General features: G+C 41.4%; 1 protein-coding gene across 1 annotated transcript in view; it reads right to left on the minus strand.

The window, feature by feature from the left end:
- Positions 1 to 26895, minus strand: part of PTPN13 (protein tyrosine phosphatase non-receptor type 13) — a 154618-nt gene that overhangs the window by 108269 nt on the left and 19454 nt on the right. The window contains exons 3-5 of the mRNA XM_065404715.1: positions 17407 to 17472; positions 11118 to 11303; positions 7465 to 7558 (exon numbers count right to left, since the gene is read on the minus strand). Of these exons, the coding sequence (XP_065260787.1) occupies positions 7465 to 7558; positions 11118 to 11303; positions 17407 to 17472 (346 nt within the window). The remainder of the gene's footprint in view (positions 1 to 7464; positions 7559 to 11117; positions 11304 to 17406; positions 17473 to 26895) is intronic.

Genomic DNA, 26895 nt, shown 5'->3' on the forward strand with positions numbered 1-26895 from the left:
GTTATTACAGAGAATTCTTTCCTGGGTGTCTGGCTGGTGAATCTTGCCCACATGCTCAGGGTTTAGCTGATCGCCATATTTGGGGTCGGGAAGGAATTTTCCTCCAGGGCAGATTGGCAGAGGCCCTGGGGGTTTTTCGCCTTCCTCTGCAGCGTGGGGCATGGGTCATTTGCTGGAAGATTCTCTGCATCTTGAAGTCTTTAAACCATGATTTGAGGACTTCAATGTCTCAGACACAGGTTTGATACAGGAGTGGGTGGGTGAGATTCTGTGGCCTGCGTTGTGCAGGAGGTCAGACTAGATGACCATAATGGTCCCTTCTGACCTTAAAGTCTATGATTCTATATTTGTGCATAACAACACTTCAGCATTCTCAAGCTGATAGTGTAAACCTTGTGACACATCTATATTATATATTAGTTCCATGTGTGACAAATTTTCCTAATGACTTTCACACTGGCAATTCAGTCTCAAGTCCACACAAATGATAAACTGTATAATATAAAAAGGAGATAGGACAACATTGTCCTTTATTTACTTTTCGATAGCACATTTGTATGTTGGCTTTCTACCCGAGGTTCCTCATTCCAGGCCTATCATTAATGTAATTGGTACTAAATTCAAGTTCTTGCTTTGCCAGAGGCTAGAAGCTCTGTCCTTAAGGGAAGCTGAGCTACACGGATATTGACAGAATTAGTACCAATGATAGGAACATAGCTATAAAAATAGACATATCAAAGGTGTAAATTCTCTGGAGTCTACTGCAGACTGGTTGTCACTCAGTAAGTTACAGACACACCCCGGGTTACGCAAGACCCGATTTACTCAAATTCACACTTACGGAAAAAGTTCCATAAGCCAGAAATAGGATTTTCAAGTTGCGGAAATTTTTGCGTTACAGGTATACGTTTCCGACTTACGCAAAATTCGAGCTACGCAAGGCTTTCCGGAATGGAATAATTGCGTAAGTCAGGGGGCGTCTGTATTGTATAATCATCTCTCTTCGCTCCTTGCTGGTTTTTAAATGGTTTACAGAGCTGAAATGCCAAATTGGAACTGAGAATTATTCTCATTCAGGGTTACTATCCTGATTCCGTACTCCCTAGGAACTGAATACAGTGGGAATCAGGTACAGCAGCTACCAAAGAGGAGGAGAACCTGTAAATTGGAAGATGGTGTTGAGAGCAAGATGTATTGCGGAACAGAACTGAAAGCTAGCACCAGGAGGTGAAGGACTGGGAGAAGATGCTGGGAATCAGGAGGGCATGCATCTTAGGCAGAAGAAAAGGCTTAGGATTTGAACACAATGTGGACCAGACAGGAAAACCAGCTCGGGAGCAGGACAAGCAGCCAACAGAGGGAGAAAAGAAAGGAATCTGGGTTCGTCTCTTAAAAGACAGGGAAGGAAAAAGGACTTAGGCTACATCTACACTACAGGGGGGGGTCGATTTAAGATACGCAAATTCAGCTACGCGAATAGCGTAGCTGAATTCGACGTATCGCAGCCGACTTACCCCGCTGTGAGGACGGTGGCAAAATCGACCTCCGCGGCTTCCCGTCGACGGCTCTTACTCCCACCTTCGCTGGTGGAGTAAGAGCGTCGATTCGGGGATCGATTGTCGCGTCCTGACGGGACGCGATAAATCGATCCCCGAGAGGTCAATTTCTACCCGCCGATTCAGGCGGGTAGTGTAGACCAGGCCTAAATGTAGTAAGAACACAGTTATTTTGTTTTTGACGTCTGAGGGAATTGTGTGCCAAAAAATTAAAAATTATGGGCACAATATTTTTTAATTCTGCAAATTTTATTTGTCAATAAATAAATGTGGCTCCAGCATGGCAGTGGGGATCACAGGCCCTGACTGCATTGAGGTGGGAGATCACCCTAAACCCCCACCTTCCTCGGTACAGGAACTTGGCAGTGAGGTTGCACCTGACCCTGACAGTGTAAGGGCTGGGCCTGCCCCAGAAACACCCCGGGGCCCTGCCTCTCTGTGCCAGGCGCACCAGGTATGGGTGGGCAGGATCAGTCCAGCAAGAGCCAAGTGTAGAGAGGCTTAGTGTGGGGAGATCCAGGTGCGGGGTGAGAGGTTTCTGTGTGGGGCAATCTGGGTGTGGGTGGCTCAGTGGGAGATCTGGATGCACAGGGGCTTGTTGGGGGGTTCCGGGTGCAGGGGTAATGGGATTCTGCAGGGGATCCAGGTGAAGGTGGTTGGGGCTCAGCAGGGGGGTCTGGGTGTGGGGGGCTTACAGGGCAGGTCCAGGTGCTGGGGGAGTGGGGCTTGATGGGTGGGGGTCCAGGTGCAGTTGGTTGGGGATCAGTGGGGTCTGGGTGTGAGGGGCTCGTCAGAGGGGTCCAGGTGGGGGGAGGTGGGGCTTGTCAGGGTGAGGGTTCGATGGGCCTGCTTAACAGAGGAGCCCCAGCTGCTGCTGAGGGGATGCCACATGCTGGGCTCCTGCTTCCCCTATCCCCTTATCTTCTCCATCCCCCTCCCCTCACTCCCACATTCCCCTCCCCCTGCTCTATTCCACCCCCTTCCTTCCCCACTGCCTCTTCCCACCACCCCCACCCCTTACCCAGCCCCACCCCAGGCACTCACCGTTTCACAGAAAACAGGAAGGCTCCCAGCACACAGAAGGGGAGCACGACTGGCACTAGGACCCAGGAGATGGCGTTCAGCTGCTCAGTCAGCAGAGCTGAGAGACAGCCTCCTTCAGCTGGGGAGCTCTGCGCTTGCAGAAATGGGGGGGCAGTGGCACGTAACCCCATGTGCCCACCATGCCTCACCTCGGTTTGGAGGGGAATCCCCCACAAAAACTGAGCCCGTGGTCACCCCTGTGACACTACGCCCATATTCTTCATAGAGATATTGTTATGGTATGATTATGGCATAACTATGATGTATTTTATACAAGATAGGTCATGTGAGATATCATTGAAAAGGTTATGTTTTACTGAATATGATTATCCTATTTGTATGCATGGATTATTTTGGTATCTGAAGTTAGGAATATTGTCTATGCATCTATTACAAATGTGTTTACACCTGGGGAACGCCCACTAGGCAGAATGCAATGAATCTAGATGGCTGGCTGGGAGGGGCCATTAGGGAGAACAATAGGTCTTAGAAGATGCTAATCTCCCACCAGTGAGCCTTCCTGAGGACACTACAAACAGCCTCCTAGACATGGCTACTATGGCCCTACAGGGACATGTGACCAAGTCATCCGGTACAGGACTCCAACTTGGAGTACCAGTGTTTTTCCACGGAAAGCTGTGGGAACCAACTAAGCCTGGAGACAAAGGGTTCCCACCATATGCAAAAACTATTTAAGACAGGGAGTGACATCATTGTGGTTCTTCTTCACTGACTCCCCGCCCGAGAAGATTGCTGGAAACACCTGAGAAACAAGGACTGAACTGAGAGAGGGGGCGAATTTCATGAGTTCTCTGTGCAGTGCAAGACGGTATAATTTTGGGTTGACCCTTCAAAGGGGTGTGTGCACTTGAGTAACTGGGCAGTTCCTTAGCTGAGCCTTCCTATGCAGAGCTGATCTCAGCATCTGTGTGAAGCTGCAGCTGGGTGTGTCTTCACCTGTATGTGTGCTGGAAGGGCACTGAGAGCCTATCACAGCAGTGCAGTGTAAAGGGAGTCCAGGCTGGTGGGTCAGGTGGGCTCAGTGGTATCCCGGTTCCAAGTGGCAACCCATCAGAGCTGCTCCTCCCAACGCGGCTTCCCTTTGGTTCCCTGCCATTTTCTGCAGGGAAGCACAGGAATTCTTCGGGGGGACGGGGCATTTTCTGCTGGCATACAGTCACACAGAATCCCCCCAGGAGTAAAAGTTTTTATAGCCAGAGGGAACCTTATCCATATAACACCAGCCTAGCACAGAAGTGGGTTTGGTAGCTGAAATACACTGTCACAAGTTGATAGCACCATCTGTCCAGAGAGGGGAAAGAGACACAGAAGAACTATTTCTTGAATTAATCCGTTGAGAGTCAGATTTTGAGGGAGGTGAATGGATTATGCTCACTCTACAACAGTGATGCCTGGACATTCAAAATGATGTCAAGCATTTATACAGCACTTGTGCTTGTCATCTGAATATATGGGAGCCAAAGGATGGTTCCACTTCTTTTGCTTATTCATTTTTTCCTATCTTCTCTTATCTTTCATTCCCTCTTTCTTCAGAAAGCTTCTTTTCTCTCTTTCTGTGGTGTGGTTTGAGAGATGGGTATATTGTAATCTTGGGAAGAATGAACAACATTTTAGGTATTTGCATAATGGAATGGCTCCAGGGAATGATAATGAGACAGTGAGCATTTCATCACCTACGTATAACTGGCTCAAACCTGAAAGCTGGCTGGTGGATTATATGAAATATATTGGGGGTCTCAACCACCTCTCATCACACATCCATATCACAAAAATCCCTACAATTGTATTGCTGGTGGTGATCTTACAGAAGGGCAAGGACTGAAAGGACATAGTCACTGAATCACATTGTCACTCCTCCTTCTCAGGTTGAGGTATGTTAAGTGAGCACTATAACCTGGTTAAATAGAAAGTAGTGTCTTATATGGGCCTTATCGCCATGGTACCTGTTGCTACCATGATGTACTTGCTCTGTGGATAGAGGACTTTAGTTTCCAGTCCAGCACCTTCCATAAGCACTACATGCACTTGGTGTGTGGGCGTGTGTAAATAGCACAGGCTCATTAGACAATGTGACATCCCCTGGATAGGAGAACATAGCACAGAAGAGGAGTACTGACTTGGATCAAGAGATCCCTTACCAACTTGAGGGTGGTGAGCTTGCTTACTGAGAGTGGCTGTGTAACGTGTACTCTTCCACCTCAAGGAAATCCTAATGAACACTCTTCTTCACTACAGGAGACCACAAGATAAATCAGCACTAAAAGAATCTTGTTATTTTTGGCATCTTGGAGCGTACAATGCGGGGTATGAAGCCAAGTGAGGGCACAGTGGTCAGCCAGTCTTTTAACTCTGCAGAACCTCAGGGAGCCAGATGCTGCATCTCAGCTGAACTTTCTGAGTAAATATTGTTTTTTAAATTCCCTTCTTAACCAGTTCAAAGGAGCAGGTATCATATGTACCGAGCAATGCAAAGAAAGCAGGGTGAGGGGAAGAATATCCTGTCCTATGTTGTTTTATAAATAAATCATACAGGTTACAGGTATTTTCCATACAGGTGGAAAACACCTGTTAGATCATCTCATCCTTCCCCTGCAAATACAAGGTATAGTCCTGTAGTGGGGCGGACTGCCCCACTCCCTGAGAATTTAGGCTGCAGCAGGCCAGTGGGCCTGTGCAGATGGGCAGCCAATCAGAAAAGGGCTTATTGTGAGCCAATCAGAGCCCAGATTGGAGGCAGCCAATCAGGGCCGGGCTCAGCCCTATAAAAAGGCTGCTCAGGGAGAGAGCAGTCAGTCTGTCCCAGGCCTTGGAGAGGGGAAGGTCTGTCTCCAGAGGTGGGAGACTAGCACCTGGGACAGCGCAGTGCTGGGCAGGCCAGGGGGAGCAGAAAGGAACTCCAGTCCGGTGAGGAAGGGCCTAGCCGGTGCGAGGGGCCTAAGGGGAAACGGCACAGGGACGTGGACAGATGGAGGGAGAGAAGGAGGGCAGGACAGCTGCCACTAGAGGGTCCCTGGGTTGGGACCCAGAGTAGTGGGGGGGCCTGGGTCTCCCCCTTCCCCCTTGCCTTACACCCGGCCAACGGGACTGGCCGTCTTGGGCTGCACCAACCCCCTGCCAAGAGGGGTGTGACTTTGGGGGTGCAGTTGCCCACATTGGCTGGGGCATAGAGAGACAGCTGATTGACACCCCCCCCCCGGAAGGGGGCGAGGATGGACTAAGGGGCACTGCCGGAGGGCAGTGGCTCGAAGAGGACGCCGCGAGCTTGGGAGCAATGCGGGTCTAGACACGCCAACCGAGGGCGAGACAACGGGTGGGACACCACCAGGAGAGGACGCTCCACTGGACTGAGCTAATTCCCGGAGGTAACCAGCAGGAGGAACCAGGTGGTGAGTCCCAACACCGTTACACGTCCCTAGAGAGAGGATACGCTAGACATTAAACAGATACTACTGCACACTAGAACTGAGCCAGAAATCCGTGAAGATGCTATAACAAGATGGCTTGTTATAGTACCAATCTCTGAAGTTAAGCAGTAAAACCCAAACATAACTATATGTTAACAACAAAGCTTAGGACTGTAAAGACATAAAATTACTTCTGCTAAAGACAGTCTTATAAGTTATGTGTATACGAACAAAAAGAAACAATCAAACAAATAGGAAATCCACACTCATTTGAGAAGAAGAGATTTTAAGTTAAGGACAATTAGATTTCTTGTGGTGGTGGTGGTGGGGGGAGAACAAACAAATGTTGCAAAAAAAGCTAAGGTACTAAGTACTATATTATGGCTGTAGAAATCACATGCGATGGAACGTGCGAGGGTGAGACAAAAGGGATACTGCATCATCAACTGTTCCTAAGGGCATACTGCCTGTAGAGGACAGCAGGAAAAAAAATCAGCAAAAGAGGGCTCTTAAGAGAAACTCCATCTCTTATTTGGAAGAGCAGCCTACCATTCCGTCCCAGCACCTAGCCCTGAAGCCCCAGTCAGTACAGAACGGTTGCAGGGCCATGGCCCTGCCTAGTTTTGCCTTCTTTGTGGTTTCTAGCACTACTGGCGATCCTAGTAGCTATCTTGATGCTTGTAATCCCTTCCAGGGTACTATGTTTTTTAAACAACACAAAAGTAACAAGAAGAGCTGAACAACAGAGTTTTTGTACCCCGTTTGGTGGTGGCAAATGGGCAAAGACTGACAGTAACATGTGAAGAGTTGAACACCTTATGTACCTTCTGCGCAATGATAAATCTGAGCAATTGTGTCCATTCACTGTTTGAGAAGTGAGCAGTAGCTGCTGGTAGTGAGATACTACATTTGCATGCATGTATTTTTAGGGTAGAATTGACCATTATGATCATTTAGTCTGGACTTCTGCACAATGCAGGAAAAATGAGTCCTGGTTCAAACCCATAATTTCTGGTTGACCTAGACAATAATTTTTAGAAGACATTTAGTCTTGATTTAAAGATTTCAAGTAATGGCAAATTGTTCCAGTGGTTAATTATTCTATATCAGATATCTCACTCAAGATATCTGGCATGTGAATAAACCCAAGCTCAACACACAGTTGGAACTGCATGTCTTTAAAAATTACATTCTACACAATTCTTATTCACATGCCATCAATGGGACTTAAGTATGCACGTAAGTGTTTAGCTGAACAGTGATCTCTGGTGTACTAATCATCAGGCTTCTGAGAATGTGAATATGAGTTCTCCCTCTCCTACTACACTCATTTGGCAGACTAAGCATCCTAGATTTCTTCCATAAGGCTTTCATCATCCTGACCACCAAGGAGCATTTACCTGTGGGAAGTCCCTTCCCTCTCAGCCTATCCCGAATGGCCTGGCTTCTGTCTGTCTGCAATTTTCTTTCTCCGTTGCAGGAAAGCTGATCGACCTATAAACAGGCAGTAATACAAAGTCAAGTGTTCTGAAAAGACCACGTTAGCATGAAGACTGGATACTTCAGGACAAAAGGCCAGCACATTTAGCAGGTCATTGTCTTTCTCAGGCAAATAAATGTTCAACAGAAGTAATATACAGTATTTACATTAGTTTGTCTGTGGAAATTCAGAATTTCTTCATTGAATTGGGATTATCAATTTGGATTTCCCCCAGGGTTATGTTTTAGGAACCCTTTCCTTATTAGTATCACTTTGTTCAATACATGTTTGGCATACTTCCCCCCCAAATAAACAGAAAATAATTCCATAAATCTACAACATAAATATGTTCCATTACAGTAAATTGAAACTAGAAGAATTACAATAGCTTTAGATATTCCAGGATGTGCATATTCAGGGTTAGTTTGCTAAATTATGGTTTGTACCTACTATTAAATGCAAGCTTGTGGATGATCTTTTAATCTAGTACCCACAGTAGCTATATTGGATGCCCATACAGTAGCTTTAATAATTTCAGGAAAGTGTTTCCTTCAGTGTTTCCATAATTCAAAGAACAAAAAAGGAAATTCCAACTCTTGAGATATTTTATCACAGCTTCCCAACTTTTAAAAATAAATGTTAATTCAATATATATATTTATCTGATTCTGGATACTTGCATGCAAATAATTCAAAGAATCTTTTTAAATTGCACTGATAATTTTTTACTCTAGCCTTTCTGTAAATTAGAAACTAACTAAAGAATTAGGATTGCAGCTTATGAAAAATCAAGCTACTTTCTATCTAGTACAATTACAATGCAAGCCAACTAATATTAAATAGGTTCAATCAGTGATCTCCCCATTCACCCTTTACAAAATATTTTAAAAAGGAAATGCACCCAATGACATTTTAAAATATTTTGCATTTCAATGGATAATCTCCTATACAGTTCAAGAGGAAACATTTACAGTACAATGCCTAATCAGGTCACCAGATATGTACAGGAACAGATTTCTAAACTGGATGCTCATATAATCCTGAGCAAGAGCAGCACAGTTTCCATATATAAACAGTGTATGTACATCATTAAGTTGGCGTTTCAAGGATATGTACAGAAACAAACAGCAACAGGACCTCTTTGTGTACAATGGAATGAAACTGGGGAGTGAAGACTAGCTCAGTGCATAAAGAAAACAACCGCACCACGATGTCACCAACGTTCTGATGATACCCGGTTCTATTTTCCTTTCTTGTTTAGTGTGAACAATGTGATCTCAGATATTCCAATGACTTGGTGAAACAGGGAGATGGACGAAAGACAGCTGGCTAAGACTCTGATCAGGCAAAACATAGGTGATGTTGATTGGTAGAGGGAAACAGAAGAACTAGCAGAATCTCAACAAGCAACACCTCAACTGAAGTTTTTTTTAATACCCCTCCCACTTATTAAGGGGCTTTGGAGGGATTCACCTTTGATCCTGGAACTTACAGATAGGCATTTTCAGCCACTACCACCTTTTCCATCGATGCTGGCCAAGATAAAGGGCTGGTCAAAGTCATTCACATCTTTGTCACCTCCAGGCTAATGCTATGCTAATGCACTATTAGCTGGGACTGACTATGAAAGCCATATGGCAATTAAGACTGATACAACATAGATCATCAACTCACCTGCTAAGCAAGAGACATCATACAAGACCATTCACACTAGTGCTCTGCACTCTACTGGTTGCCTGTAGGTCACAATCCAACCCCATTTTAAAAGCTCTGAATTTGCTGGGGCCTGGTTGTCTCAATTACTGCCTCTTGCTCTGCATTGTAGAAGAACAGCTACACTGAGTTACCATGGAGGAGCTCAGATACCACACTGATGATCATTGGAGAGAGAGAGATTCAGCTGCCATGCTTAGGCTGCCAGAGAGCAGAGTATGCCTCACAGCGCTCTCTCTGGAGGGCCTGTGGGTATGGAATCAGTGATGGCTGGAGATTCAACTGAGCCAGAGTCATATCTCTTCATGCAGCAAATTACCAACCAGATTAGCAAGGCCCTGACATCACTGGAATCTCCCATCTCAAGAAACAGGATATCAAGCAATGCGCTTTTCCGTGATCATACTGGTGGCATGTGTCCAGGGATCCATTTTTACACCAGCTATATCTGAGTGGTATCTGCGAGAACTGAAACGGCCATGAGGTCGGCCTCCAAAGAGGTGGGATGATTTCCTAACAAGGAGATATGGACAAGCATGGCGAAGGATGGCCAGAGCGAGAGAAGACATGTTGTGATTGGCTCAGTCTTAACTGATGAAGGACCGACAGTCTACACAGTAATAACTTCCAAAAGGTTGAAGCAGTAGAATACTGTAGTACAGGGATCCCCAACGCGGCACCCGCGGGCACCATGGCACCTGCGGGCACCATGGCACCCGCCTGGGCGTCTAAGTGCACCCGCGTACTGGCTGGCGGACGAGCATCTGCCAAAATGCCACCGAGAAGCAGCGTCATCCAGAGGCGTCGCTGCCGAAATGCCGCCGATTTTCGGCGACATCGCCTATTGACATTGCCGCTTCTCGGCGGCATTTCGGCGGATGCTCGTCCGCCACCACGGTCCTCCGTGGCTCATCGTCTGGCACCCGCCAGACGAAAAAGGTTGGGGACCACTGGTGTAGTAACATAGCAGTGAATCAGAACCACAGTATTCAAGACCTATGGTCCAGCAATTCTGTAGAAATACTTTGCTTGAGTTGTCTGATTGCCATTATTAGAGAATTTATAAATGTGAAATACTAGGAGAAGTACTGTTTGGCACCATTAACAGTTAGTAAGCTCCATTTCTATTCAGAGTCCTAAAATTATTTAACCATCCCATGAATATGTTGTAACACTGTAGCGAAGGGAGAGGTTGCCAGTCGGGAATGGTAACTTTATGAGATGAGTTAATGTAGTTCCTTTTACATATGAAAATAGTAAGTGTCTGTGTCATAATAATATGAATTCCCTGTCAGTAATAATGGCTGACAGCTGGGTAGAATCTCAGAAGAACTTAAGTCTGGTGACACATTCCCTTATTTCCTTCAATAAACAACTGTCCATAACAGAATTTAAAATGTATAAGAGAAATCCAGTTAGCTAAAACAAGTGTCTTAAACACCTGCCCCATAGCATCTATTCCAATTTTTGTTTTTTATCATCACATTTTCCTATTTTTAAAAAAACGTTTCTCCCCATTGCTGTGTGGAAGACCCAACACAACGAGAAACTGACCTTACCAGGGAAACGGCAAAAGTGACCACATATAGTGCTGCCAAATGCATAGTCAACTAACAAAAATTAGAGACCACGATGTTTTCCATTAATCTTTCAGTAATTGCTCTTTCTGGTGCTGCTTGTGATAAAAGCAGGTAAAAAACATTCAGACAGAAGTGTAATTTTTAGACTGAGTGTCCCTTTAATATAAGCTGGGAAAAATTACAAACAAGAAGCAAGACTGGTTGGAGAGAGACTTTGAACCAATTTCTTCACTGTGTTTTTGCAATTCTCAGTTATTGCTCAACTGCTTGTAAACACTTACCCCAGAGAGGCCTCCCAGAACCAGTTTAACCAACTGTTTCACATAGGAGAAAGAAGGTGCACAATTACTGTTCCTTATGTGGGCACTGCAGGCATCCAGAACCGTCCGTACAGACACACGGGCATAAAAGACATCTTCGCACATGCCAAGCAGTATGCTGTTTAGGTGATCCCCAAGTTTGATAGGCTGATTACAGAGGAGAGGAGGAATAAAAACAAAAACAGCACTTAAATATCTATCAACCACATATGCAAATAGGTTGATTTTCTAAAGTTTCAAATTACTTGCAATACTAATTCATTTTGGTACTTCTGAAAATTCCATCTGATATGCTCCATCTGAAACACATCTCATTGACAGGGAAAGCAGTATGATCTAGTGGCTATGGTTCAGGGGATCTAAATGCAGGATATGTCACTAACCTGTTTCATCTTGGGCTATTCACACAGTCTGTAAACTGAGTATAATAATACTTGTCTACCAAGGACATTAGGGCTAATTAAGATTTTTTAAAACACAGACAGTCTTGAAAAATAACTATATTTATTGTAACTGCTAACTATAAGGGACTTGGAGACAGTATTTGCAGGAACTTGCTGATGAGATCTGACAAGTGTACTGAAAAGGCTTCTATAATCCTTTAGCTAGTCCAAGATTTTACTTCAACTGGATTTGTACTTTCATATTCCAGAAAGGTGTTGGATTGACTCGTCAAGTCTCTTATGGCTAGCCATTATATTGGAGATGGCATTTATTATTACTCAAGATTATCAAATGTTTAAAAATCCTTTCCAGAGTCCAGAAAAGTTTTTAGATATTATTAGAAAAGGGGCAGGACTGAGGGAGCAAAGTGATTGGCTACGTAAGTGAAGCCCTGCAATTATGGGACAACACCCATAGGGTTGGGAACTACTTAGCCTTAATTTTTTCCCAACCAAACAGTCATATTCTAAGTGGAATAACACTCCAGGGTATGCAGTAGTCAGTGATAACACCACTTCCCAGACACTGTAGGCACTTGGCCTTCAGCACTGTGTCTCACTAGCACCCAAGGTGGGCGGTTATCAAAGAAATACATGCCCTGTCGTGTGTTGTTCTTTACTGAGCACATTAAGTTTCATAGTATTTCTTTCCATTTATTTTTGAAGGTTATTATAAAAATTTATTCGGCATCACCCTGATTTAACATACAGAATTCATATAGGGTTTTAGCATATACACACTAATAGGAACTACTGTCTTTCAATACTCTTTTTTTTTTTTAAAGGGAACAATTTTTCTCTCTCTCGAATCACAGAAATCATTCTTGCATGAAACCTGGTACACAGCAAAGAAGCTAAAATAACATATTCATCAGCTAAAAACATCAACAAACATTTATAAATTGTACATCTTACATCTGTGTTACAATGGAAAAGCTTCCAGGATTAAAGACAAATTAAATGGTGAAGATTTAAATATTTTAACTTTTTATAAAGGTAGATCTGTGAGCTCTGCTGGAATGTTAGCTACTAGCACTTATCACATGCTTACAGGACAGGTAAGATAAATTCACCAGATGAAAGTTGCTCTATTCAAGGATGACAACAGTTGATTTTCTTTTTAAAGTAGCTGAAGTGCTCGCGATAGCTATAGCCAATTCCCTCCATGTTTCCATTGTACCTTTCTGTCTTCAGTGGCTCACAACTTTCTAAAACTTTCACTTTTTGGGCTGAAATTATCCATACCTGGTCTCTGCCTCAGGGTGATTCCACCCCCCTCTTCCTCCCGTTTCTTCAGATTATAAAGTAGAGCAGGTCAGCTGTTTTTAAGAATGAAGGAAAAGGGAAAAGCCCACAACACTTTCCCCATTATAAAAATATTTTGCAATCTATACTGATGTAACACACACACACAAAAGAAGAGACAAAGAAAAAAGCAGTCTATAGTAGGGGTATATTATAAGCCACAGCCAGGGCTGAGAGGGGTTACAGAACTGCTGTGTAGCAACGCACACTCCCTCAGGCATATGGGAACAGATGATCCATCCTTTTAATGAGCACAGTTTGCTTTCTCCCATATAAGTCCTGTTCTGCTGGATGGTGCGTACGCAGGGGTGGAGACACAGTCTCTTCCTTTATGGAATCTAGTGTCATTACCCGCACTAGGACTCTTCAAATCCTGATAATCAAGCATATAAAGGACCAGGGATTAGGCATAGTCCCAGAATTGGAGCCCAAAAGAACTGGGAGATCTTTGTATCCTCTTCCCACAACTTGTACACCCGCATAGGGTCAGCCACAGTCTGGTCCTTACCATTAGCTACAGAACGTAGAAAATGAAGGAAAGAATTGCAAGCCCCTCAGAGCAGGGACTGTCTTTTTGTTCTATGTTTGTACAATGTCTAGCACAATGGGGTCCTGGTCCATGACTAGGGCTCTTGGGCACGACGGTAATACAAATAATAAATAATAATAATTGGTCTTGGGTCTCATGGTTAAGGCACTGGATTGGGATTCAATTCCAGGTCTGCCACAAACTTCCAGGATGACATTGGGCAAGTTACAGTCTCTCTCTGTGTCTCAGTTTGCCTTAGGTAAAATGGGATTCATAATACTCTCACATTTTTGTCAGTCTTGTCTATTTAAAGTGTTAATTCTTCGGAATGGGGACTGTCTCTTATTATGGAACTCACCTACCACAATGCAACCATGATCTCTGTTGGCATCTCAAGAAGCTACGGTTATATAAATCATATTGAAGGAATGCATTTTTCTAAAAATATCCTAGTAGTTACAGAACACATCAATACTATCATGAAAGAGATGACATTTTGTAAACGCCGAAAGCATGTGCTTTGAATGAAGAAGTCAACGACAATCTGTAACCACCCAAAGAGTCCATTAGCACAGCATAGTGAACTTCTGGATGAAACTCTTCAGAGCATGCTTTGTTTTTCCATTCTAACCAAATGATCCCTGCATGCAACTAGATTATTCTTTGGTTTTGGGAGGAAATAATGGTTTTTAAAAGTGTCGGTTTTCTTTTTTAGGTTATAATATCACCAAAGCCACACTATAGTTACAGTAATGAAGGCATTCATTATAAATCCCTATGTTCAATAGCTAGTTTTTCCCAAAAATTCAGCTATTAGGGCTGAAATAGCTTATACTTACTCTCAACCCCAGAGGCAATTTTATTTTATTATCCAAGTTTAGAGAGAAAACCCATGGTATATATTTTTCATTTCTCAAGGACGAAAATGTTTTTTTTTATGCTTAATTATTATTCTGGTCTGTGACAAACACAATTTGGAGTTAACACACCCAGATTTGGCATAGATATAATCCTCAGGAAAAAGTGTGGGTGCGCTAAGAGATAAAACAGTTAAAAATAAAATAAGGTATGAACTAATGAAAGCCAAAAATCATCAATCTTTTCCTTTTTTATTTAAGCATGTAACACGTGTGTATATATGGATATAACCATGCTCTTGTGTAGATCTGCACAAAGAAATTTCCTCTTAAAAGCAGTGCCACACACAGTCAATCATTCTGTCTCTACTAACTGCTTGCTACCTTAAAGACTGCATCAGAAGGGGTGTAACTTCTGTGGCAGCATGTATGGGTGCCTTCTTGACTGCGCTCTTTTAGATGCAGAGTATTCTGGAGTGCAGAAGCTCAGCAGGCACATTTTAAAATTAAAGGCAAAGGTAGGAAATTTCTGCAATTTTGCTTTTTCTCTCTTTCCTGACACACATCAGCATGATATCCTAAAGGGGAATTGCTGTAGTGCTGGTAAAACCAGATGCTGGAATCTCTGTTGCCACTAATGATAGAGATTTCTAGGGAGAGAAAAGGGAATAAAGTTCCTATCTTCTGTTCAGTTCTCAACTTCCATAGCCTGATTTCAAGCCAGCACTCCCATTTCTACTGCGCAAACCTAACAACTCTAAGCTGCCCGGTCATCTCTGCCCCAGATCATAAAGGTGAGAAAAACTTGTCAATGCGGGGATTGAGGTTGTGGGAAGAGAAGGAACTGCAAAGGAATATCCCCGCTAATCACAGTGGAAGAGGAGCAAAATTATCCACCGCTTGCTTTTTCCTCCTCAGTTTTACCGGAGCTGTAATATGTGCCCAAGGGCCTTGATTGTCTATTTTTATTCATTTTTACTGAAAAATTCCTGGGTATTACAAAAGTATTATGTAATTTTTACCAATTTTCATCACATTTTGTACCACCCAAGTTCTTGAAAATACCGATTTATGTTAAGAAAATCCAATCCATTAGATTATGTAGCTGGGTTTATGTGAATAATAGTGTAAATGCGAGGCTTCCTGTTAAAGTATGGCGATATAGTGGAAGATACACAGATGCACCTTTGTGTACATCAGTGCTTGAATCCTAATAAAAGGAGTCACTGTCCTCTCTGCCTTTGAAAATCTTTCCCTTTATTTCTCAGCCAAAACAACAGTTTTCTCCATTTAATTAGTAATAATAATACATTTTTAAGCAGCTGAGTAAGTTTTGTGCTGAAAGCTGTTCCCTCCCCCCCACACACACACATCTGAGCAGCAGTCAAGCCAAATGTATAATATATCCCTACCTCATCACCCTAATGTACTTTTTTGGATACAGACTCCTAATTTTTCAGTCTCCTCCAACCATTTCAGCTATTGACTTAAAGTGTAGTTGTTGTGCGAGGGTTTGTTTGTCTGTTTTATTTTTTGTTTCCTAAGATGAAAGTGCTCTGGAAGAAGATGAATCAAACGTTAAAGAGTAAATCCTCCCAAACCTGACTGAAGGAGTTCTGACAGCTGTACATACTGTATACGAGATAACCAAATTGAGCAATAACAACGAGGAGTCCTTGTGGCACCATAGAGACTAACAAATTTATTTGGGCCGAAGCTTTGGTAAATTTGTTAGTCTCTAACGTGCCACAAGGACTCCTAGTTGTTTTTGCTGATACAGACTAACACGGCGACCACTCTGAAATTGAGCAATGAGGTTAAGCTCTAATCAGTCCATAACTGTGTCTGCAGCCGCTAGCAAGTCAACAGCAAAGAAGTCTACTCCCTATTCTCAACAAGTACCCTCCCTTCAGAGGCAGTCATGTAATGAATTCACCCAAACATGCCTACCTTAGGCTCACAGAAATTATATTAGGGCCAAATGGAGCGCAGTGGTCAGTAGCTTTTTAAGTAAATCACAAATACTTTTTACTATATTAAAGAAATTTCAATATGACAAACAAAAATCAACCCATTTTAGAATCCCTTAATAAAACAGAAACCTGATTTTTCTTCTGATAGATTCACAGCATAATATACAAGCAAGTTGTTTTTTATAAGCCTCAAACAGCTGTGGTTCATTGGGAGACATAAGGGCCAAGTTGACTCCACATAACTTCAAAGTGAAAGACAATGCCAGTGCTTTCCCCCCTTCAAACCAACACTACAGTATCCCTAATCAAGAAAAATAAAGAAGCAAACAACCAGAATAGAAACAGTGAAGAGTATTAATTAGAGAAGAATAGGAGTTTTGCCTCATAATGGACAAAGCAAGCTGCTTCACTACAAGCAAAGCTCTATGGATTCTGTGGTAAAAAGGTCTTTAATTCTACAGCAAACCCCCCTGCTCTCAGCGGCATTATGGTTAGGAGTGAATTCAGTGACAAATTCTGCAGCTGCAGGATCACAGAATACATCAAAAGTCTTTCTCTTGTCTGTTGCAGTAAGACTCTGATAAGCTCACCTTTAAGTACCCATAACTTGGAAGTCCACAGTTCAGGCACCAAGCCTCAGTATTCAAGAGGCAACTACTTCAGATATTATTATTTTACCTTGAACCCTACATATTTAGGCCTGATCCTGGGAAGGCTGAGAACCTGGAACTCCCTTTGACTGTGAAATGACTGCAATTGGAGTTGCAAGCTCTCTGTACCTCTTGGGTTCGTGCCCCAACAGGCCTAATTCTGCAGCTCTTACTCATCAGAATAGTCCCATTCATATTTATAGAACTCCTCACATGAGTGAGGGCTTCAGGAACGAGCCCTAAATTCTACTCCTTGGGACAACTTTTCCCCCCTCTCACAAGCTTCTTGTAATTATGTAAATTACAAAAACCCAAATTATGTAAAAACTCCCTGCTTTTCACTTAGTTTCACCAGTCCCACTAGCATCCCAAGGGTTTACCTTGCCCTGTTATTCTGTTTTTTTAGAAATGAGGAGGAGGTTATCAAACAAACCTCATTTTAAAACTTAAAAATGGTGAGATTTTATAAAAGAAGTCTTAAAAAAATACTTACTTGGCTTTGAGGGACTTCATGGTCAGCTCCCCAGTAAAGGGTCATACCAAGAGAATAAACATGGATCTGTAATACAACACAAACCATCTGTCAACTTAATGAAGGGACAGTTCTGGAAATTCATCAGTATATCCATAGAGTATTAAGTGGGTGTGATGAACTTGACATTCTGAGACAGGGTGGTCCTCCCCTCCCCCCCCCCAATTAGGTGCACTATTGCACGTTTACATTTTTGACAATTAAGCTTAGACATGGACTCAATTAGCCTCCTTGCCTTGGAGAGCTTCCGAATTGTCCTTTGCCCTGGTCGTTACAGTCAGAGCAGCAAATCCTACTATGGGAAAAGACTTGAAAAAAATCTTAATAATGCTCCTCTAACATTTCCATTTAGTTTTTAACCCTTCATTTAAGATTAAGCCCCAGTATACATCAATAAGATTACGACACTTGATGGTGATGAACACATTCTGAAATGCAGCAGGGCATTCCAATGCTGCAAGTCTTAAAAGGTGCATAGTTCTGAAGGTGGTGAAACACTTAGGATCACAAACACTGGCTTTTGGGTTGCCAATGGACTTTCATCTATGTACACAACATATGAGGTTGTCATCTTAAAATTTCAATCATTGTAAACTCCTCAGAGCAGTGAATGTGTTTTCCTACATATTTGTACATGTCCCAGCACAACAAATCATCCTAATGGGCGCCACTGGCCTTGCTGTAATATAAATAAATAATAAATAATAATAGAAAAAAGTAGCGAATAATAATTAATCTGTATTGTTTGTATATATAATGTGGTAATGACACACTTTGTACTGGACAAATCAACTATTGTACAGTGACCGTGTGTTAGTAACAACTGTATAATTTAAAGCAAGAGGTGCATTACATAATTTTGGCAACAAGTTATATTAAAATTGAGTATAGATGCCACTTATAGGTGATTCAACCAATCCCATCTTCCCCCAACTAAAGAGAAAATACAAATTGCAGGGCAACTTGAAGCATTAGCTATATGCAGTTAGAATCACCATTAAGAAGTCAATATTTTATGTTTTTGAAATGTGTGTGTAAATTGGGAGAAAACTCTTCATGAACATAGCCAATAGACTCCATACAACAATGAAATGCAAACTGACTTTTACTGTTTTTCTGTACCATATATGCGAATTCAACACAGTTTTATAGTTACATATTCAGGAGGAAGATAAACATATATTTAAAGCAATTCTAAGACAAAGTTATGTATTTGTTCAGCACTGACCAGATACCTGACTTGGTAAAAGGCACAGATATCAAGACAAGCTCTGCCCTGGACAGTTTATAATCTACCAGAGACAATATCTAGAGAGATCTACAATCTACACAGAAGATGCTGTGGGAGACAACGGCGAGAGCTACCATAGTTAATATTTATTATTAGTCTAGTTTTTATGAAACAATAATATGGTAGTGTCAAATGGCAGCCCTGCCCGGGGACACCCTCCTGATGTAGGTTGTGGCACAACAAGTGTCCCCTCTCAGGTAACCCAAGAACTCCACTTCAGGCTCCCTTGCTTAAATAATACCCTTCTGTGGGGCCAGTTTATTATAAAAAACATCGTACAATTCAGTTCATAACAAAAGTCCTCCACACAGTCCCATCTATCATCCCAGTGCATATTATCCTCAAAACCCCATGATGTAACATCCCACATGCCAGCATCTTTTACCACACTCTAGGCTCCTCACCAGTCCTCATCTGTCCCTCTGCCAGGATGGCTACCCCAACTCTTCCAACTGGAGTGTGAGCCCACTTTTCTCAGTGGTAATTCCCCACAAACTCTCTGCTGGGAAATCATCTTCACCAGGGAGCATCCCTCCCTCTCCCTGTTCCCTTAGGTCCAGCACTCTGGCCCTGGATATGTCAGTGGGCAAATTCCTCTGGTGCGCTCCGGCCTTCAGAACTCTCCACCCCTTGGCTACATCTCTCCAGCTTAGAAGTAAGCAGGCAACTCCCGCTGCTGCTGTCTGGCCCTGGCTCTTTGGCTTTGGGATGTCAGGCAGCAAACCCTTCTTTGCTGCTCTATTGCCTTCTGTCTTCCCCGAGGAACAACCTACAGATTCCTTCCAGGACCCTCCATAGCCCCCTGGTAGCTCTCAGCTGCCTCTTTCCTGACGAACTCACCAGGTCCCTCTGTCTCATGGGGGTCTCTGCCCCTCTATCCTTTATTGCCTCAGGTGTTGCCCTGCCCTCTTAACTGGCCAGATTGGGAGCACCTGTTCTGGTTCTGGGGAGCTGGAACTACTTCATGTACAGGGCTGGCCAGCCACCCTGTGATATACAGTTGTATTTACAAATTTACACAATAAATATGAACATTGCTATTAAAAAAGGCTTTTTGAATTGCAAAATCAACATTAAAGTGCAGACTATACATGAAGCTCTTGCTTCATCTAAATAAAAGTATTATGCCAAGTGGCTTGTGACCTGAATAGTAAGTGAGAGTGAAACCGGCAGCCTCCTTCATTGCATTGCCAAGTATCAGTCCTGTATATAAATTCTAAACAACAACAAAAAATTAAAGAGTGCTTCAGCAGCCTTTTTCAAATATCTCGTTAAGTGCTCTTGTGTATGGTTTTCAGCCATCCTAAATTTAAGAAGTGCAATATATTTTGTGCTAAAGAAAAGCAAAGGTAAATATTCAGTACTATGTTTCAGACATGTGAACCAATGGTCCCATTGTTAACAAAGCCACCTACATATTCATGCTACCATTGATGTCAGTCAAAAATAATTAGTAGCCCATTGTCAGCTAGATAGGACTCAGAAACAGATAAATATGGTGTGCATTTTAATTTAAAACGATCACCCTTTTTCCTTTGCATTTCTTCAAATTCTCAATTCTTTTCCTGATGATTTTCAGTGAGTGTATTAATTTTTAAAAATGGATAATCTCAAGTTTCCAATTTGTGGTTTAATTAAAACATTCATATGAAATATTTTCAGTTTTCCACTACAAAATAGATGCAATATTCTCCTTTTATTTAATCCCTCCAAGTCAAGGCATGGTAACGTCAGCTGTTTAGGAGCAACATATTCCCCATTCTGTTTTCTATTTATTTTTATGATCTATTTTCCACATAACATTTGAAAATAGAGGCATCCAGAAGAGCACTTGAGTCCTAAGCTTCCTCCAGTTATCACAAAGAGGTTTGTCTCCCAACACACATAGTATATGAGTCATGCAGAGCACCGCGCCAAGGGCTGCACTGATACGAGATTGTGATAGAATTAATACAGCTGACATATGGTTATATTCACCATGAGAGTTCAGTTCAACAAGCTGATGAATAGTAAAGCTTACGCCTGAGGTATACGTGGGAGGAGGGATTATGCAAATACAAAATATTTTTCTTGGAATTTTTCTGAAAATTACTTTATATATTATAAACAAAGCTGGAGTACATGCCATGGAGGGATTCGTGGTAATGGTGTGCCTAAGGAGAAGACAACGGGCCAAATTTTGCCTAATGTTACATCCACACAAACTTTTCTGATTTCGAGATCTCATGAATTACACTGGTGTTGTAGAGGTGCAATTGAGGGCACAATTTGGGTTGATACCCATTAGATAACAGTTTACGGACCAATCCTGAAACCACGTACTATCAACTGCAGACTTCTTTTTTCTTCTTTTAATTCATCATGACCAATGGAACTGCATCAAGTAGCAAGCAGTTGCAGTATCAGGGCCATAGCTTAATCTGGGAGAACTGGAATATTCAGTCCCCCAAAGTCTCAGCTTGGTTGTAACAGGGACCTTTGTACAGGTGAATGCCAACAATAAGCATGAACTCAGCTCAACTTCTTTTGCACTGTTAAAAAGACAAAGTTATTCATGGTATATGTCACTTTGGAAAGGATGTATTTAATTGTTTAAGAAAGCACGTGTCATACTCATGGTATTAACAAGTGCTAAAGTGCTTTACACAGAAAATCATACAACGACCAAGTAACCCATCTAGTTTTTGAGAGGTCAGGAGGAGATTAATTTCAAGCAGTAAAAAATCTGACGAAACAATGCAATAGGAATTTGTTTTTTTGGTGGGGGAGAGGGGTTATTTAACATTTTACACATAGGATTAACATTTTCAGGTGTGTGTGTGTGTGTGTGTGTGTGTGTGTGTGTTAAATTTACTCACAAACTGATTGCTTCTCCAAGGAGCTAAAAAAAATCAAAATAAAATCTAACCCAAATGAGTTGGCATTCATCATTATTTGCATCTTCAATGTATTTTCCACCATGTTGTTTTGTGAAGGGAATCCAATAATATTTAAACATGGAACTAACCTGACTTTTTTTTGTTATGGTGGTTGTGAATGTGCAGTGGAAAAATTAAAGACTTATTTGCAAACTGGCTTCCAACTGCATATGGTTTGGACCACAAACCAAACTAAGATGGCTACCCTCATGACATAGGGTTTTTTTTTGTTAGTCTGTTTTGTAATTTATTGTTTTTTTTTTACCTTTAACCCTATATCTAAAATTTGGATTATAAGGGAATTGTTAGACGTCACTGTTTGACAGCTTTAACCATAAATAAGCTTTATTTCCTAAATACAGATCCCTCAATTGCAGGCAGGACATATTTAGCAATGTTTCACACATGCATCAGAACCTCTTTTCACTGAGGAAATGATGGCCACTGAACTAAGTCTTCCTTGTTCTGTGGAAAGACTGCTATTGGCTTTACCTTCCAATTGGACAGTCAAAGTCAGGTATTAGGGACTCTCAGTTTAATGAATGTGCTTGTCATTGACTCAGTCATCTACAAGTAAATGAACTCTCCAAATACTGAGATGGTACTTCTCATATTCAGCTTATTACCAAGACCTTCTACTGAAAGATTAGAGAACATTACCAATTTGTGCCATAGACACACCATAGCTATGCATGAAAAGGAAACTAGACAGTTGCAATACCATCAATCTTAAACAAACAAATAAATACATACATGAATAAATCTGGCAACAGAGAATGAAGAGAAGAAAAAAATATACTTACCAAACCCAGGTATTATGGGTATAAAATAGTTAACTGGTAACACCAGTTTTTCTTTACTACACAACAACCTTATTAATTCTAGTATCAGAGGGGTAGCCGTGTTAGTCTGAATCTGTAAAAAGCAACAGAGGGTCCTGTGGCACCTTTAAGACTAAAGGTGCCACAGGACCCTCTGTTGCTTTTTATTAATTCTAGATTAGCTAATATACAAACTGAACAGTATTCCCAAAACTTCTGAGAGTCTCATGCCTTTTCCCAGCAAAGCTTTTATTACAGAGCATGGTAAGGAGGTCCCTATACTAAGACTGTTATTTTTACAAAATGTACTGCATCTCTACTACACAGTGAAGAACTATTTTTCAAAATAAGTGAACAAAGCACATTTTGGTGTGGTGCTCCATTGTATGCTTAATTTGCAATCAGTTTGCGTGAATTGCTGAGGTTCTTCTGAATGTAGTATTTCACAAACTATTACAACAGCACTATAGAATATAAACAAAACTGCATAAGCTACATACATATGAAGCAATCTTTTACATATAAAAATGCTTGTAACGAATAAAATGAATTGCACTTACTCATATTTGTTACAATTTGATTTTAAAAACAGTTATATTACTTTCATGTTGGTATTTTACATTTCTTCAGTTGAATATTATATACTGTTCTCTAATTGTTCATTATGGTTTGACAGACTAATGTCATGCCAAATATTTTTTGGTGAAAAATATCCCATACCAAGGCTAGGCTAACTGTTTATTTGATCATCATGGTTGAGGCTTGTGCATTATGTCATGTCAAACTCCATTCATATGAGATAATGTCAAGTTCATTAAAACTAGATAAATGCATCTATTTTAAAAGTTGTGCTGATAATAAGATTAAGAATGAAGCTAAGCATGCGTTCCTATATAAATGTGTGTGTTATGTATGCACACTGTACTATTTAAGACAAATTATATCAAGGTAAAGTTGAAATATGAACTTCAATAAGAGTTGCAAGTACTCTGCACCTCCAAAAAATTAAGATACTTATTTAAATGCTTTTTGGTAATCCTGATTTTTGGCTTTTATGATTTATATTAAAATATTTTGAACAGTTTTCACAAGAAATAAGTAACACTAAATTCGTATCACAAATTTATTATTTGTGGAATGATTTGCAAATGTATATTTCAAATAAGCCTACAATTACAAAATCAGCTTTTTTTGTTCAATTTAACAAGAGACTTAGAATCAGTAAGGCATTCATTGTCTGACTAGCACTTTGGATGATATTTATTGTTGAATACATAATTTCTTTGGTTTAGAAGAAATGAAGTCATGACCCAAATACTAATGCAACCCTGTCATTGTGTTTTAAGAGGTCATTACAAACAGGAATTTGTTTTGGATTCTGTAAAATTCGACATGAACCAATTTCAGAACAAGAACTGAAAATAAAACAAAGATTTCCACTCAGAAACTAGTTTGGTAAACTGCAGTGAAATACACTGAATCAAGATTGAAGCTTAAAATTGAAAGCCAGATGAAATTAGCATGTATACAACATAATCTAAGAAATGCCAAGTAAATAAATTTGAGAAGGATTTTGGAATGAATACAGGGGATGAAGGGCAGATGCAGACAAAGATGCAGGCAGGGTCAGCATTAGCAAAAGAAATTTCACTTAACTCTGAAGGACAATACACATACAGAAACTGAAATATTTCTGAAGGAATGCTATCCAACACAGATTGACTTTTCCTTCAAAAAAAGTCTGCCTCATAAAGCCTTAATCTACAATACAATAAGCTAAATTTGAATGATTTCAGAGTTCAGTAACCTAAAACAATAAAGTTGTACATGAAGCCTATCTGCTCACTATGATATATGCAAGTTCATCACATGCTTTTTCTCCTATTACATTCGAAATTTTATACACATTCTTTAAAAATTCACTCTATTCAACCAGGTGCATTTTTAAATTAAAATAAGCTAACATAACTGCAAGACTATATTCCTGATACCTTTTGGTGCCAGAAGCTGCAGATAAATGAAATTCTATGGCCTAATTCTGGTAGACACTAAAAACAGATGTAAGTAGCACAGTCCCCCCACAAAACCAAGTAAAAAACTACTGTTAATATACACCTTTAACAACTGTTAAAAAGCCCCATGCACGCACATCTGCCATGTAGTAGGAAGGAATTAATTGAACTGAAGCTGCATGAACCACAGCTTGGCCAGGCAAGTTTCAGATACATACATATATTGTAAATAGACATATGGATCAGGCTCCTAATGCTATGGCTGTACCTTGTTAAACTCATACATAGGGCCCTACTAAATTCACGATCCATTTTGGTCAATTTCATGGCCATGGGATTTTAAAAATAATAAATTTCATTATTTCAGCTATTTAAATCTGAAATTTCAGTGTTGTAATTGTAGGGGTCCTGACCCAAAAACAAGTTGTGTGTGTGTGTGTGGGGGGGGGGGGGGGGGGGGGAGGTTGCAAGGTTATTGTGTGTGTGTGTGGGGAGGAGGGTCGTGGTACTGCTACCCTTACTTCTGCGCTGCTGCTGGTGGCGGCGCTGCCTTCAGAGCTGGGCAGCTGGAGAGCAGCGGCTGCTGGCTGGGAGCCCAGCTCTGAAGGCAGAGCCGCTGCCAGCAGCTGCGCAGAAGTAAGGATGGCCTGGTATGGTATTGCCACCCTTACTTCTGCGCTGCTGCCTGCAGAGCTCGGCCCTCAGTCAGCAGCTGCCACTCTCCGACTGCCCAGCTCTGAAGGCAGTAGTGCAGAAGTAAGAGTGGCATGGTATGGTATTGTCACCCTTACTTCTGCATTGCTGTGGGCGAGGCACTGCCTTCAGAGCTGGGCGCCCAGCCAACAGCCGCCGCTCTCCAGCTGCCCAGCTCTGAAGGCAGTGCAGAAGTAAGGGTGGCAACACCGCAACGCCCCTAAAAATAACCTTGCAACCCCTCTGAAACTCCCTTTTGGGTCAGGATCCCCAATTTGAAAAAAGCTGGTCTCCCCAGTGAAATCTGTATAGTATAGGGTAAAAGCACACAAAAAAGCAGATTTCACGGTCTGTGATGCGTTTTTCATGGCCATGAATTTCGTAGGGCCCTACTCATACACAACTCCTTTTTGGAGGCCCAGCAGAATGGCCTCTTCTCAAGTTGACTGGGGAACTAGAACCTAGAAACCCAATTTTCTTCAAATTCCACTGCATCATTTCAGTTTGATGCAGTGGTGGTTCGATTTTGGTTTTTTTTTTTCCTGCCACATGTGTATGTGCAAAGTTAGCTAGAATTTAACCCCAAATTAGATATATTCAACTCCAGTAAAAAACTTCAACACAACACTAAAACCAAATACCACAAGCTAAAAGGATATAAACCAAGTTAAACCAACTGTATGAGTAATCTCCTTACGCAAACCAAGGCATATATATGTCAACATGCAATAATTTCCCAAGGAAATATGAATTCAGGCTCTTGCAGAAGTAAAGAGTCACAACTGTACTACCACCACCTTCCAGAAAATTATGTTACCAGATGTCATATAATAGCAAAATGTACATTTTCATAAGCAAGGGCCACAATCTGAGAGAATTAATCAGAGCGGCATACGGGGACAAAGGCCATAATTTGGTCATCAACAATGAATGAGATCATGTGCAAGAGAAACATGCCACATCAGTCCCCATCAGTTTTCACTTCTTTCTATGCAACAAGAAAACATAGGGCCTCTGGTTTGCAACATAGAGTTTTCTTCTTCTATTTTTAAAAAAGAAAAAAAAACTATTGCCATCAAGTAATCTTAGTGTTAAATTAAGAATGCACCCAACTTTGAAGTAAGAGATTTCACCTAGATACAGTTTAGCTGCTTAAGGAATTTACTGATCATTTTCCTGGTGCTTTTGATAAGAGAGTTCTTAAGCCAAATTCAGAGCTAGTACAAAGTGGCAGAGCTCCACTGACTTCAACAGAATTGCACCTGCTCATTCAAGTTATACATTTTAGTAAAGATTTCTAACTACACGGTGCTTCATAGTACCACTATCACAAAGTTTGGAATTATCCCTCCTATCCATCAGTTCCGGATTCTGCAGTCCCTATTCTGGCAAAACTTCCACTGACTTCAGTACTACCGTTACTTGTGAAGGACTTCTGTCTCTTGGCCCTGAACAGTTAACACACTCATATACGTATATATGAGGTATATATATATCCGTCTTACAATAGATCGCCTTGACTGTGTTGCAAGGCAAGAGGCCTGAAGCTAAGTGCTTTCAACCACTGAAGAAAGATATAGAAGCAAAATACATTTCTTGGAGGGCATCCTTTAGACTCAATATTTAGTTGATATGGTTCTAGAGAAACTGACAATTTAACAAGTTTTCAGAAAAAAAAAGTCCAAGTGTAGCTAGTCCTTGCTCGTGTAATAGCA

The sequence above is a fragment of the Emys orbicularis genome, chromosome 5 (genome assembly GCF_028017835.1).
Source record: "Emys orbicularis isolate rEmyOrb1 chromosome 5, rEmyOrb1.hap1, whole genome shotgun sequence".
NCBI lineage: Eukaryota > Metazoa > Chordata > Testudines > Emydidae > Emys > Emys orbicularis.